Source organism: Natrix helvetica (genome assembly GCF_964273705.1).
Source record: "Natrix helvetica genome assembly, chromosome: W".
NCBI lineage: Eukaryota > Metazoa > Chordata > Lepidosauria > Squamata > Natricidae > Natrix > Natrix helvetica.
The window spans coordinates 16,206,281-16,222,336 of record NC_138555.1 but is presented as its reverse complement, the minus strand read 5'-3'; the positions used below and the strand labels follow the sequence as shown (position 1 = coordinate 16,222,336).

Sequence of the window (16,056 nt, the reverse complement as noted above, 5' to 3'; positions counted from 1 at the left end):
CGCCCCAGGGATTCCGCTTCCTTCATCAATGTCTTGGATCTGGTGCCCCCCTGGCGGTTTATGTGGGCCTTGGTGGCCACATTGTCCGTCATCAATAAGACATGTTGATGGTGAATGTCCTGGTGAAAATGTCGGAGTGCCAGGCGGGCCGCACGCAGTTCCAGAAGATTGATGCTGCAGGAACGCTCTGCGAGTGACCATTTGCCTTGCACCACTAGATGACCCATGTGTGCCCCCCAGCCGGTGAGGCTTGCGTCTGTGGTGACCACTAACCGGTTGGGCTCCTTGAACAGGTGGCCCTTGAGGAGTGCAGGGGACGTCCACCATCGGAGCGATCTCTTCACTGCTGGGGGAACGCTCACCAGTCGATTCGAGTTGCTCCTTAAGGCCCTCTGGTGAGGAAGGAGGAGCCATTGGAGAGTTCTGGAGTGAAGGCGAGCCCATGGGACGATCGAGATGGAAGAGATCATTTTTCCCAACAGCTGTGACAGGAGGACGATCGGGACCTGTCTCGCGAGCATCACCTTGCGGGTCATGGCCACTAAGCTGTCTAGCCTGTCCTGGGATAGGAAGACCCTGCACAGGGAAGTGTCTATGACCGCCCCCAGGTGGATAAGTCTGGTGGTGGGAACCAGATGGCTTTTCTTCAGATTTAGGGAAAAACCGTGGCTCCTCAGGGTTCTCATTGTGATGCGGAGGTCCCGCAAGGCCTGCCGCCTGGACGACGACTGGATCAGGATGTCGTCCAGGTAGCACTGGAGCCTTATGGGTCTGCGCCTCAGTTGGGCTGCTACAACTGCCAGGACCTTGGTGAAGGTCCTGGGGGCCGACGACAGGCCGAAGGGGAGGGCCCGGTATTGAAAATGCCTGCCGGCATAAAAGAAGCGCAGGAACCTCCTGTGCTGGGGACGGATGGGGATGTGTAGGTAAGCCTCCTTGAGGTCGATAGAGGTAAGGAGGTCTCCCTGACGGATCCCCGACAGGATGGACTGGAGGGACTGCATCTTGAACCTCCGGTAGGCGATGTGCCTGTTGAGGTTCTTTAGGTCCAAGATGGCCCTCCAGCCCCCCGAGTTCTTTGGTACCAGGAAGAGGATGGAGTAGAACCCCCTCCCCTCCTGGTCGGGGGGGACCTGCTCTATCGCGTCTATCTCCAGGAGATGAAGAATCTCCTGGTTCATAAGCTCCCTCTTCAGAGGACAGGAAGGAGTGGGGCACCGGATGAAGTTCCGGGGAGGGGGGGATAGGAATTCTAGGGATAGGCCCTCCCTTACAATCTGGAGGACCCAGGCGTCCTCCGTGGTCTGGGCCCAATGGTGGGCGAAGAGCTGGAGGCGCCCCCCTATGGGTGACAGGCCCGGGCAGTCACTTAGATTTGCGGAAGGGCCTGTTAGAGGTACCTCCGCGGTTGGATTTATGGAAGCCGAATTGTTGTCTACCTCTGTCCTTAAAGGAGGATCTGTCCTGGAACCTGTCCCCTGACTGACCGGCCGGTCGGTAGGACGGGGAGAAGGAAGAAGAGGTAGAGGGTTCAGGGGCACGAAAGGGCTGCCTCCTGGGGTATGGAGCGGACTTGCGGTCCTGCTTCTTAGTGGTGGAAGGTAAAATCTTTCTTTTATCTTTGGATTCAATGAGGAGAGGCTCAAGCGCCTCCCCAAATAATTTGGCGCCCTTAAAGGGGGCTGAGGCCAGCTTCCATTTATGCTTCTGGTCCACCTGCCAGTGGCGGAGCCAGAGCAGGCGGCGTGAGGTGACGTTGGCCGCCAAGGCTCTAGAAGCAAATTTAGAGGCGTTAAGGGATGCGTCCGCCGCATATTGGGAGGCCGCAATTATTTTTGAAATATCCTGGCGGAGGCGCAAGTCTCCTGCCGGGAGTTTGGCCAACAGTTCCCTTAGCCATATAACGGAGGCCCTGTTAATAAAGGAGGCGGAAGAGGAGGCTTTGATGGCCCAGGCAGCCGCCAGGTGGGCCTTATGGCATACCCTCTCTGCCTTCTTATCCTCCGCCTTGAGCCCATCCAGCAGGTCTGCTGGAAGGGAGGAGTTGGAGGTGAGGGCAGTGATAGGTGGTTCCACGGCTGGGAGAACAAAAGGTCTTCAAGGTGGGGTCCATAGAGTAAAGTTTCTTGTCTGCCCCGCTGGGGGAAGACAAGGTGGCTGGTTGGGCCCACTGGCGTTGGATTACGTCCAGGAATAAGCCTGGAACCGGGACCAGCTCTTGTTGGGGGGCCGGGACGTCGAACATGGCCGCATTGGGGTTTTCGGGAACAGCATCGGCCGAAGGTTGGGCCGGCTTAGGTTTAATCCCTACCCTGGTAGCTAGTTTGGCCTTGCGGAGGATGGACTTAAAGAGAGTAGGTTTGAAAAGTCCGGAAAAAGAAGGGGCGTCCGGGGTGAGGCCCTCGTCTTCAGATAGCTCCAGGCCGTCCTGGTCAGCGTCCTCAATGGTGGAGGTTTCGCTGACCACGGATGACTCAAGGGACGGATGGCGGGCACGCTTGGCTGGAGGAGGGGCCGCCGGGCCCGGGGGAGTGGCCCCTGGCCCCGAATGGGGAGGGGAGCGCTTTTGGAGGCCCTCAGCAATGCCTCTGGCGATAGCACGATCGACCAAGGCCTGCACGCGCGGTGACAGCTCGGACTCCTGATCAGAGTCTGATTCCGGGTCCCTGGGGTCCTGGAGATGGTAGTGGGAGCCCCCAGCCGGGGGAGCCCTGGTGTGACCCTCTAGGACTGGGTCCTGTTCATATGACCAGGACGGGGCAGGAGAAACTGGTTCCACCAGTGATCTGTCCGGGGACAGATCCTGAGATTCTACCTCCTCATTCAGCAACGCCAAGATATCACCTCTGGATGGGGGAACGGGGGCCACCTCTGGGGGGGACCCTGTCCCAGCCTGGCGTCGGGCCTTCTCGAATTGTTTATCAAGGGCCCGCTGGCGCCTCTCAGCGTCCTTGGTTTCGGCTGCAGACGGGGCCTTGACAGGGTGGTTATTGGTGGCCCCTGAGACGCCCTTGCCCACACTCCCACCCCTACTGGAAGGGGGATCCTTGCTAGGGGCCTGAGAGGGGCCGGATCTAGCCTCAAGGGAACCTGATGGAGGGGGCAGCTCCATGCCAATGACCGCACAAGGATGATGCAGAAAACACAGGCAAGCGGGTAGGCTGCAGCGGAATTCGACTGGCTACACTGAAAAGCATAAAAAAGACAATCATGATTAATAATGCAGGCATAGGAAGAGTCAATAAATCCATTTCAGCCTAACACTAGTAGCCAAATGAGGGGAGGACACCCAGGAGGTTGAGCTATGAGGTGGGCCCGCAGCTCAGGCTGCAGTAACCCCTGCAGGAGAGACAGGGAAGTCAGTAGGCCAGGAGACTAGAGGCTTTTTTTAAAAAAGGGAAGGCCTGGCCAGATCTTAAGGATAGAGAAAAATTCTTCCCTGTGCCGGTGCAAAGGACACGTGGTGGCCAAATTACCAGCGCCGCTGATGTCCAGTGAGTGGTGGCCGAGGGTCCGCTGGGCGGGCCCGGCGAGGCCCTGTAGCCACCAGGCGGCCTCCTGCATGAGCGTGGCTGAGCGGCAGAGGCCTGAAATTAAAGGCGCGAACTTTTCGTGCCTAAAAATGGCCGCCGCAACAGCGAGGAGCTGGGCGGAGAGGAAAGCGGCAGCCAGGATCAATCCGGGCCGCTCGTTGCTCCGCGGCGGCTGAGGGGTGGAAAAAAACGCAGGGAAGTCAAAAAACGAAAAAACTAGGCCGGAAAATAACAACCGGGGAGGGAACCGAGCCAAAAAACAAAAGAAAAAACCCCCTCGCCGCTGCTGCCGCGCTCTAGGAGCAAGCGGCAAGTTTCCAAGCCTGCACGAGTGCGAGGCTGTGGAGAAAAACCTCCCCCACACACGCTTACCTCCTGGCCTCCGAGATAGCTTGATGTTGATTGCAGAAGAACAAAAGGCAAGGAGAAAAGTTCGTTTTAAAGAGGAAAAGGTTTTCCAAAAATTTAGGAGAGTCCAAGCCAAAGGTTAATAGCCTGAACTCAAATATGCATCCGATCTGGGCACTGAGGAAATTAATTCTGGCAGTAATCACACGAGGTGGTGTGGTTAAAGGGAGAAAAAAAGTTCCTCAGTATCCAAGGGCAACCAGACTGAATTAACCATTGCTTGGACTCTCCAAGCGGTGCACAGGAAAAGCCTCACATCACAATGGTTTGAGTTTTTGCACACGCTATCTGGGAATGGATTTAATATCAAGCCCCACCAATGGCAGCATTTCTTGGATACTAGGTGGACTTTACCCAATATAATTATCATAGAAGGAAAGAATACCCAGGGGGTTCAATTTCACTGAACCTCTGACTGCTAAGTAATCCTGAAAACTTTAAGTCAATTTAGCTGCACTACATGCCGAGTATTAGCTTTTGAAATTTGACCTGGTCTGCTATATAGTTAAAAAGCTGTGTATATGCTTAAATTGGCTAAAGTATATAATGCACTCTACACTCAAATGGTAAGAGAGTGTTTATTTAAGCTGCAACACACATAGTTTTAATACACTTAAATCAGATGAAAAATACACTGAAGTATCAGCAGTAGAACATTTCCATTGGAAATGTGTTAAAATTCTTAAGCATTTCTTGTTACAGTCTTACTGCAGTTTTCTTATGTGAGTCTAGTCTATACTCCACATCTTTTCTATAATCATGCAAAAGCAAATCAGATTTTGAATGCGAAATCCATTTACTACAAAGAATCATATTTCACAGAGTAGCCAGCTTGGTAGAACAAAACCTGTAGAGTTCTTCAGGTAATTACACACAATTCAGAAGCCATGAACTTTCAGTTGTTCCTCCTTAACAATGCCAACCTGCAGAAAATATACAAACATCAGTAAGCCCTTGGCAGTTAGGACCAGAAATGTTTAACACAAAAGTAATTCCACATACTAATCCAAGTACAATTGCTGAGCAGGGATGTAATGCCAGCTGGGACTGGTGCAAAATTATCAATAGCAGTAGTTTTCAGTTTACAAGTCAAGCTAGAAAATCCTCAAATGTTTCCTTAAAACACCCTGTAATAAAATCTTAACTGTTCAAATATATGGTGTCAATTGTGCTATTAAGAAAATAAAAGTGTTGGAGCCAAGTTGGTCACACTCTTCCACTCAGCCTTATAATTCAGCTCTATTAATTTAGTGAAAACAATAGAGCTCACAGTTGGCAGAGTAACTCATTAAAATCTATTTTGTTATTATGTTCAGGCCCTAAAGTATACTAATGATTTCCAAGTATCTGTTTAACCTAAATGAGCTATAAGCATTTTAGTATTTGAGTCAGCTGTCTGAATTACTAGACTTATAGAAACTCACCTCTAAGAGGAACTGGCAAATGTTCTTCCTCTGGTCACCCTGCAACTGGATCACCTCTCCATATTCAGGATGCTCAATCACAGTACCATTACAGGCAAATTTCTGCAGAGAAACATTGCTATATTCAGTGGCAACAAACTGTTTTTCAGGTACTTGAAGCTATTCCATTACACCAGAGGTGTCAAGAACACAGGCCCACAACACTCCCAACCGAGGCCTAAACCAGATTAAAATGGCTCATATTTAAGAAAGTAAAATAAAAATACAACAAAATATAAGATATTATATTTTAAAACTAAATAATAAATTTAGTCACCAATCACCAAAACTGTGGGCTCGTGACTTAGAAGGAATGCTGCACAAGCTCACTGCCTCAGCTTAACTGCAACAGCAAAGAATACTTGGCATTGCTGCGGAAGGCCTAAGCAGGAGTACCATGTGACAAAAGCTTCTTCTCAGTCTCTTCTACAGCAGCCTCAAGTGCCCCAAGCTGCTGTAATTAAGCTATGGTTGCAAACTTGTGCCTTATCCTCAGATGGGAGGCAGGCAGGCAGGCAGGCAGCCTTACACTGGTAGCCAACCTGCTGCAAATCTCAGAGCCTCCAGTGCATGAAGGAGCACCTCTCTGCAAAACAGGTTAAATTAATTTTCACCTCCCTTCAAAAGAGGTTGAATCTGTTGAGTTTCAGGCTGCAGAAGGTCCATGCTCATGGTTAACTTCATAAATTAAAAAGAAAAAAATGAAATATCACATTGGTGTTAAGTATTTAGATCAGGGGTGTCAAACTCAAGGCCTGCAGGCCGGATCTGGCATGCGGGGTGCTTAAATCTGGCCCACGGGGCCGGCCTGGAAATATCAAAGGACCAGCCCATGGTGTCTCTGCCAGCCAAAATGGGCGGGGGGGGGCGCCCCCCATGGCCCGTTTTCGGCCTCCATAGCCTCCTGCAGCACTCTGCCAGCCAAAAACTGTAGTATACTCCATGCGACCCATTTTCAGCTGGGAGAGTATTTTAGGAGGCCAAAAACAAGGCAGTGCCGTTTTGGCCAGAAAAGTGCCAGTTTGACACCCCTGATTTAGACCCTTTGCAACAACACTTGAAATTTAGCTTAGGTGCCTCCCATTTCTCTTCATCATTGCTAACATGTTTCTATACCTTGATTGGAGTCCATCTGTGGTAAATTAAATTGGACATGATTTGGAAAGGCACATACACCTCTCAATAGAAGGCCTCACAGCTGACAGTGCATACTGTGGCAGAGCAAAACTCATGAGGTCAAAGGAACTGCCTGCAGAGCTCAGAGACAGGATTATTTCAAGGCACAGATCTGGGGAAGGGTACAATAAAAATTCTGCTGCACAGAAGGTTCCTAAGAGAACAGTGGCCTCCATAATTCTCAAATGGAAGACGTTTAGTACAACCAGGACTCTTCCATGAGCTGATCACCTGGTGAAACTGAGCAATCGGGGTAGAAGGGCCTTATTAAAAGAGGTGACCAAGAACCTGATGGTCACTCTGACCAGAGATACTGTATGGAGATGGGACAGAGTTCCAGAAGGACAACCGTCACTGCAGCCCGCCACCAATCTGGGCTTTATGGCAGAGTGGCTAGACAGAAGCCTCTCCTCAGTGCAAAACACATGACAGCCGCCTGGAGTTTACAAAAAAGCACCTGAAGGAATCTCAGACTGTGAGGAACAAGATTCTCTGGTCTGATGAAACCAAGATTGAACTGTTTGGCCTGAATTTTAAATGTTATGTCTGGAGGAAACCAGGCACTGCTCATCACCTGCCCAATACCATCCCAACAGTGAAGCATGGTGGTGGCAGCATTATGTTGTGGGTGTGTTTTTCAGCAGCAGAGACTGGCCAGGGTCAAGGGAAAGCTGAATGGAGCAAAGTACAGGGATATCCTCAATGAAAACCTGCTCCACAGTGCTCAGGACCTCAAACTGGGCTGAAGGTGCACTTTCCAACATGACAATGATCCTAAGCACACAGCCAAGACAACATAGAAGTGGCTTGGGGACAACTCTGTGAATGTCTTAGAGTGGGCCAGCAGAACCCTGACTTGAACCCTATTGAACATCTCTGTAGGGACCTGACAATGGCTGTCCACTGACAGTCACCATCCAACCTGACTGAGCTTGAGAGGATTTGCTTCCTCTTTCTTCTTCCTTGAATGGCAGAAAATCCCCCAATCCAGGTGTGCAAACCTTGTCGCGTCAAAAAGACTCAATTCTTTGTTTCATTTATATCCCGTTTTTCCACCAGCAACAGTAATGCAATCCTCAGTGACATATCTAAATTTACATTCAACAGTGCTCTCTAAACACCATGTCCCATATTTTTGTGCACTATCACAATCCCACCACATATGTTTATATGGTCCAACCTCTTTCTTGCACCTCCAACAAATATTTGTATATTTACCATCTATTTGATTTAATTTACGTTTCTAAAATTCTGTTTTTTACTGTGTCATTATGGGGTACTGAGTGTAGATTAATGAGAAAAAAATGAATTTCAACAACTTTAGAATCAGGCTGCACCATAACAAAATTGACAAAAGTGGAAGGGGGTCTGAATACTTTCTGAATGCACTGTATATAAAAGATCACTACATCTCTACAGAAATGCACAAAACCAAGCATCCTATGAACATCATCCTATGATGAAAGCATCCTAGAACACATATGGGTCAACATAAAAGGAAAAAAGAATGACATTGCTTTAGGAGTATACTACAGGCCACCCAATCAAGCAGAAAAAATAGATGAACTCTTTGGTAATCAATTAAAAAATGCATGTAGGAAACATACCTCAGTAGTAATGGGAGAGTTTAACTACCCTGATACCGTGTTTCCCCGAAATTACAACATGTCCTGATAATAAGACCATGCCATATTTTTCCTGTGGGCAAAAATAGATGCCCTCCCCCAATAATAAGACCCCTGGACACACACCCCTCCAGCCAGGCAGAGCTCCACTCACCAACCTAGCAATATCCTGAAGGCGCAAAGCCACAGGAGCCGGGGGGAGGGGGCAAAGGCGCTCACATTGCTTGACGCCTTTGGGATACTGCTAGGTTGGTGGGTGGCACTGTGCCCAGCTGGAGCGGGGGTTTGCCGGGCAGCTGCTCTCACGAGAAGCCGCCCGGCAACGCCCCTTTCCAGCTGGGCAGACCGCCACTCACCGACCCAGTAATATCCCAAAGGCGCTAAGCCGCATGGCACTCTGCCCGGCTGGAAAGAGAGGTTGCGTAAGCACTTGTTCTGCCTCCAGTTCGCATGCCTCCCTGCCTCACCATGCCCAACTCTCCCTGCAGGGCTGGGCCAGGGTGCCACAGCCACACACACCCCCCCCCCCGCTGCCACACTGCCACCGCCATGCTCCAAGCATAACCGGCTTCCAAACTCCGGAGATCCGCTGCCGAGTCTTCCGCTCTGGCGGCCACTGCCGGAAGACTCAGCAGAGGATCTCCGGAATTTGGAAGCCGGTTATGCTCAGAATATGGCGGCAGCGGCAGCAGCAGTGCCGCAGCGCCGGCGCCCTGGCCCAGCCCTGCAGGGAGAGTTGGGCATGGTGAGGCAGGGAGACACGGGAGCTGGAGGCAGAACAAGTGCTCGCGCAACCTCTCTTTCCAGCCGGGCAGAGCGCCACGCGGCTTACCACCTTTGGGATATTACTGGGTCAGTGAGTGGTGCTCTGCCCGGCTGGAAAGGGACATTGCTGGGTGGCTGCTCATGAGTGTGGTCACCTCATGGTGGCTTTGTTGCGCTTCTGCGACAGCACAACACAGCCGTTTGCCCCTGAGGCTGTGCCCGGCTCTTCAGGCGCCCACTCGCAAGAGAGTAGCCACCTGGCAACCCCAAACCAATAAGCCCCCCCCCCCCGATAATAAGGCCCAAGCAAAATTTTGGGGGGTCAAAAGAAAATAGTCCAGAATGCGGCCGCGCGGGTGATTATGGGGAGCACCAGGTACTCCCATGTGACACCACACCTGCGCGAGCTGCACTGGCTTCCTGTGGTCTATCGAGTGCGTTTCAAGGTCTTGATTACGATCTTTAAAGCGCTCCATGGCTCAGGACCTAGTTACCTGCGGGATCGTATTCTGCCCCACACATCCCTACGACCTATTCGCTCGCACAGAGAGGGACTTCTCCAGGTGCCGTCCACTAGACAATGCCATGGGGCGGCGCCTAGGAGCAGAGCCTTCTCTGTGGCGGGCCCAGCCCTGTGGAATGACCTCCCCCCGGATATTAGGACCACTACTGACCTCCGCTCCTTCCGTGTTAAGCTCAAGACCCACCTTTTTCAAATATCTGGCCTGGCTCAACCATGACTTCGTTACGCTCCTGAGGGGTTTTTAATTTAGCAATTTTATTTAAGGGGATTTTAAACTGTGTTTTAATTGTGTTTTTAGCTGTGTTTATTGTCTTTCACTTACAAGTCTACTCTCCTCCACGCACAAATGAAATTGTCCTTTTTTCGTATGTATGTGTGTCCTATGTGTATTTTATCCTTTTGATTGTACGCCGCCCCGAGTCCTTCGGGAGAGGGTTGCGGCTAATCAAATAAAATTTATTATTATTATTATTATTATTATAAGACCCTGTCTTATTTTTGAGGAAACACGGTATCAACTAGGAGACAAACTCTGCAGCAAGTGAGAGATCGAACAGATTCCTAACCAATTTAGCTGACAACTTTGTCGTCCAAAAGGTAGAGGAGAGAACTAGAGGAAAAGCTATACTGGATCTAATTCTTACTAATAGAGAAGAAGTGATAGGGGGAGTTGAAGTTGCTGGAACCCTGTGAGAGAGTGACCATGTCATATTGGAATTCAACATAATGCAAACACAAGAAATAGAACATAATCCAACCAGTGTCTTAAACTTGAACAGAACTGATTTTAACAAACTTGGAGAGAGCCTAAGAAAAATTCCATGAAATGAAAATCCTAAAGGGGAAAACAACTCAAGAAGTGTGGGAAACTCTGAAAAATATGATCATAAAAGCCTAGTCCAGCACAATACTGCTGAAAAAGAAAAACAAGAAATCCAAGAAGAAACCAGCATGGTTGCACAAAGATCTCTCTGATAAACTGAAACACAAAAAGGACAAGTACAAAAAATGGGAAGAGGGACACGTAACTAAGGCAGAATATTAGCAGATAGCCTGAATCTGCAAAGATGAAGTCAGGAAAGCAAAGGCTCAGAATGAACGAAGACTTGCAACAAAAGTCAAAGATAATAAAGTTTCTTTCAACATATAAATAACAAGAAAAAAGTTGGTCCACTAAAGAGAGAAGATGGCAAGGAAGTAAGAGGCAGTAGAGAGAAAGCAGAGCTACTTAACTCATTCTTTGTGATCTGTCTTCACACAAAAAGAAACTATAACCCAACCTACCAAAAACACAACTGTAGAAGACATACTAGAAATAAAAATTAAAATAGGTAAGAAAAAGGTAAGAGAACACCTGTCTGATCTTGATGAAAGTAAATCACCGGGACCTGACAGATTACGTGCCAGAGTTCTGAAGGAGCTGGCAGATGTTATCTCAGAACCATTGTACCATATCTTTCAAAAATCCTGGAGCAATGGGAAAGTACCTGAGGATTGAAAAAGAACTGATGTGGTTCCCATTTTTAAAAAAAAAAAAAGCGGGGGGGGGGGCAGACTCACGAAACTACAGACCAATCAGCCTGGCATCAATACCTGGGAAGATCCTGCAAAAGATAATCATAAAACAGATCTGCAAACATCTAGAAACAAAGTTATAACTAGAAGCCAGCACAGGTTTGTTAAAAACAGAATGTGCCAAACAAATCTTATTTCTTTGACAAAATGACTAAATTAGTAGACCAGCAAAATGCTGTGGACATAGTATACTTAAGACTTCAGCAAGGCATTTGACAAAGTAGACCAACACCTACTTCTTGGTAAGCTAGAAAAAAGTGGGATAGCATCACCACCAGATGGATTCATAACTGGCTGACAAACCGTACTCAACTAGTAGTCCTTAATGGGTCTATGTCTACATGGAGGGAAGTAAGCAGTGGGGTACCACAAGGTTCCGTCTTAGGCCCAGTACTCTTCAATATCTTCATAAATGACTTAGATGAGGGACTAGAAAGGGAACTTCTGCAGATGACACTAAGCTGGCAGGAATAGCCAACACCCCAGAAGACAAGCTCAGGATACAATATGAGCCAGCAGTGTGCTGCAGCTGCCAAAAAAGCCAATACAGTTCTAGGCAGAGAAGAGCAACAAATATGATTAGGGGACTGGAGGATAAAACATATAAAGAACGGTTGCTAGAACTGGATATGTCTAGTCTTATGAAAAGAAGGACTAGGGGTGACATGATAGCATTGTTCCAATATCTCAGGGGCTGCCACAAAGAAGAGGGAGTCAAACTATTCTCCAAAGCACCTGAGGGTAGAACAAGAAGCAATGGGTGGAAACTAATCAAGGAGAGAAGCAACTTGGAACTAAGGAGAAATTTCCTGACAGTTAGAACAATTCATCAGTGGAACAGAAGTTGCCTCCAGACGTTGTGAATGCTCCAACACTGCAAGTTTTTAAGAAGATGTTGGATAACCATTTCTCTGAAGTGGTGTAGGGTTTCATGCCTAAGCAGGGGGTTGGACTAGAAGACCTCGAATGTCCCTTCAAGATTTGAGTGAAAGAATGGGGAAAAATGAAGAAGAGGGTGATGCAAATGCTTTTTGTATACAAGTAGTCCTTGACTTACAACCACAATTGGGACCAAATTTTCCATTGCTAAGGAAGGTGGTTAAGTGAGCCTTCACACCTGATTTTACTATCTTTTTTACCATGGTTAAGCAAAGCACTGTAGTTAAGTGAATCACACGGTCATTAAGTGAATCCTGCTTCCCCCATTGACTTTGGTTGTTGGAAACTGGCTGGTAAGTTGCAAATGGCGATCATGTCACAGTGGCACACTGCAATCATTGTAAATACATGCCAGTTGCCAAGCACCCAAATTTTCATCACATGACTGTGGGGATGCTGTGATGGTGGTAAGTATAAGGACCAGTTGCAAGTCACTTTTTTCAATGCAGTTTTAACTTCAAATAGTTGCTAAATTAATGGTTGTAAGTGGAGGACTGCCTGTAATGCTTTTCTATCTTCTTACATTACAGTATCAAATTAGAAAAGGAAAGGAAGAAAGCTTACAAAATATTGCAGTTGAGATTATATTATAATCTACAAGCACATATGTTTGGTGCAGTGATTAAGGTGTCAGATTAGAAACTAGGAGACAGACAGTAAGTTCCTGTCCTGCCTTGGGCATGAAGCCAGCTGGCAATCTTGAGGCTGTCACTTTTTTTAACCCTAGGAAGAAATAACTACCAAGTCACTTCTGAAAAATGCTGCCAAAAAAAGTGGAGGGAGCAGTTCCCAGAAGTTCAAAATGACTTGAGGGTGCAACTTTCAAGCAAGTATGTGACATACTATATACCAGTGATGGCGAACCTTTTTTGGCTCGCGTGCCATAAGTGGGGGGAGCGCGGGGGGGTAGTGTGCGGGCGTGCCACACCCATAATGCAATGTGCGACCCCCCCAGTGTCCATGCGCGCACTACAGGTGCGACCCCCCATTTTTTGCATGCTTTTTTTGCCCTCCCCAGGCTCCAGAGGCTTTATAGGAGCCTGGGGAGGGCAAAAACAGCCTCCCCCCCCCCTTTCCGGAAGCCCTCCGGAAGCTTGAGGGACATTCAGGATGCTTCCTTGAAGCCTCCGGAGCAGTCAAAACGACCCTCCGAGCAAACCGGAAGTGACTTCAGGTTTGCTTGGAGGGTCGTTTTGAGCGCTCCGAAGGCTTGGGGGACCTTCAGGACGCTTCCCTGAAGCCTCTGGAGCAGTCAAAACGACCCTCAAGCAAACCGGAAGTCCGTTCCTGAACTTCTGGTTTGCCCGTAGGGCCGGGTTTTTTGAGCTCCGGAGGCTTCAGGGAAGCTCATGAAGCCTTCGGAGGGCCTTCGGGGGGGGGGGGAGGGGAGGCTCTTTTTGCCCTCCCAAGGCTCCTATACAGGCTCTGGAGCCTGCGGAGGGCAAAAAATGGCTTTAAAAAAGGGTGAACTCAGCTGGCCAGCGCGAGCATGCGCCCCGGCCAGCTGACATGGCAGTGCCTCGTGTGCCCTGACAAATGGCTCCGCGTGCCACCTGTGGCACACGTGCCATAGGTTCGCCATCACTGCTATATACTATTTTCTATACTTTAACTATGAAATACATGAGTGCTTAACATGTCACTATTACATATATTTGCACTTGGTTTGGGAAAAGCTACACAAAACATTTTTCCACGCATGGGATGTCAGGAGTAAAAGGGAACATTGCAGGGAGGTGGTATATGGGAGGAAGAGGTGTGAAAGTGGTTTGTGTGATAATTTGGCCAAAGGCCATGAAGAAATTCAGTGAGATATGTATACTAAATACACAAATGTATAGAAATACCCACAAATACTAAAAAGAAATAATCAAATTTGTAATCTTTATTTTTTTTATTAAAAGTTTATTTTATTTTTGTTACATAATATAAAATTCTTTTGTGAACAAAGTGTTGTCTGGATTTTCCCTTTAACATTTCCACAAACACATAATTCATTCTACATTATATTTCCATTATTTCCAATTTTAGCCGTATTACTTTTCTTCTCATATTTTCCAATTTCTACTTTTTTACATATATAAACAATATCATTTTTATTCTTCCCTTTAAAAATAAATCAACTTATCATTTCTTTTCCATCTATTTTCTATTAGCAACATATGTCTTCAAGTTCAATTCTTCCTATAGTCAGCATTTAACATAATTACTTTACACATTTAGAAGTATTAATATAGCTCACACATCCTAATTAGAACATACCTTGTTTACAATATTTCATTTCATTCTACTAGTTCATATCGTTCTATTAATCTCCTATTCCTAAATTTTCTTTTCTCTTTTTCTTCTTTTTATATGTCTTACAGTGGGGCAAAAAAGTATTTAGTCAACCACCAATTGTGCAAGTTCTCCCACTTAAAAAGATGAGAGAGGCCTGTAATTGGCATCATAGGTAGACCTCAACTGTGAGAGACAAAATGTAAAAAAAAGACCAAACAATCACATTGGCTGATTTGGAAATAATTTATTTGCAAATTATGCTGGAAAATAAGTATTTGGTCAGTATCAAAAGTTCATCTCAATATTTCGTTATATATCCTTTGTTGGCAATGACAGAGGTCAAACGTTTTCTGTAAGTCTTCACAAGGTTGGCACACACTGTTGCTGGTATGTTGGCCCATTCCTCCATGCAGATCTCCTCTAAAGCAGTGATGTTTTGGGGCTGTCGCTGGGCAACACAGACTTTCAACTCCCTCCAAAGGTTTTCTATGGGGTTGAGATCTGGAGACTGGCTAGGCCACTCCAGGACCTTGAAATGCTTCTTACGAAGCCACTCCTTCGTTGCCCGGGCAGTATGTTTGGGATCATTGTCATGTTGAAAGACCCAGCCACGTTTCATCTTCAATGCCCTTGCTGATGGAAGGAGGTTTGCACTCAAAATCTCACAATACATGGCCCCATTCATTCTGTCCTGTACACGGATCAGTCGTCCTAGTCCCTTTGCAGAAAAACAGCCCCAAAGCATGATGTTGCCACCCCCGTGCTTCACAGTAGGTATGGTGTTCTTTGGATGCAACTCAGCATTCTCTCTCCTCCAAACACGACGAGTTGTGTTTCTACCAAACAGTTCTATTTTGGTTTCATCTGACCATATGACATTCTCCCAATCCTCTTCTGGATCATTCAAATGCTCTCTAGCAAACTTCAGATGGGCCCGGACATGGACTGACTTAAGCAGGGGGACACGTCTGGCACTGCAGGATCTGAGTCCCTGGTGGCGTAGTGTGTTACTGATGGTAGCCTTTGTTACGTTGGTCCCAGCTCTCTGCAGGTCATTCACTAGGTCCCCCCGTGTGATCCTGGGATTTTGCTCACCGTTCTTGGGATCATTTTGAGCCCACGGGGTGAGATCTTGCGTGGAGCCCCAGATCGAGGGAGATTATCAGTGGTCTTGTATGTCTTCCATTTTCTAATTATTGCTCCCACAATTGATTTGTTCACACCAAGCTGCTTGCCTATTGCAGGTTCAGTCTTCCCAGCCTGGTGCAGGTCTACAATTTTGTTTCTGGTGTCCTTCGACAGCTCTTTGGTCTTCACCATAGTGGAGTTTGGAGTGTGACTGTTTGAGGTTGTGGACAGGTGTCTTTTATACTGATGACAAGTTCGAACGGGTGCCATTGATACAGGTAATGAGTGCAGGACAGAGGAGCCTCCTAAAGAAGAAGGTACAGGTCTGTGAGAGCCAGAAATCTTGCTTGTTTGTAGGTGACCAAATACTTATTTTCCACCATAATTTGCAAATAAATTATTTCCAAATCAGCCAATGTGATTGTTTGGTCTTTTTTTTTACATTTTGTCTCTCACAGTTGAGGTCTACCTATGATGCCAATTACAGGCCTCTCTCATCTTTTTAAGTGGGAGAACTTGCACAATTGGTGATTGACTAAATACTTTTTTGCCCCACTGTATATCTTTTCTTCTGATTTTTTTATATCGCGTTTCGATGGGTTGTTTGGATATCTCTCCCCCAAGTTTCTCTTTTCTATCTC

The 16,056-nt window shown here is 47.3% G+C and overlaps 1 protein-coding gene across 1 annotated transcript in view; it reads right to left on the bottom strand.

Annotated features, from left to right (window-relative positions):
• Positions 1-4,505: 4,505 nt before the first annotated feature.
• Positions 4,506-16,056, bottom strand: part of LOC309400395 (eukaryotic translation initiation factor 1b-like) — a 74,993-nt gene continuing 63,442 nt past the window's right edge. Inside the window, exons 3-4 of the mRNA XM_081968864.1 lie at positions 5,366-5,467; positions 4,506-4,864 (exon numbers count right to left, since the gene is read on the bottom strand). Coding sequence (XP_081824990.1) covers positions 4,820-4,864; positions 5,366-5,467 — 147 coding nt within the window. The 3' untranslated portion in view covers positions 4,506-4,819. The remainder of the gene's footprint in view (positions 4,865-5,365; positions 5,468-16,056) is intronic.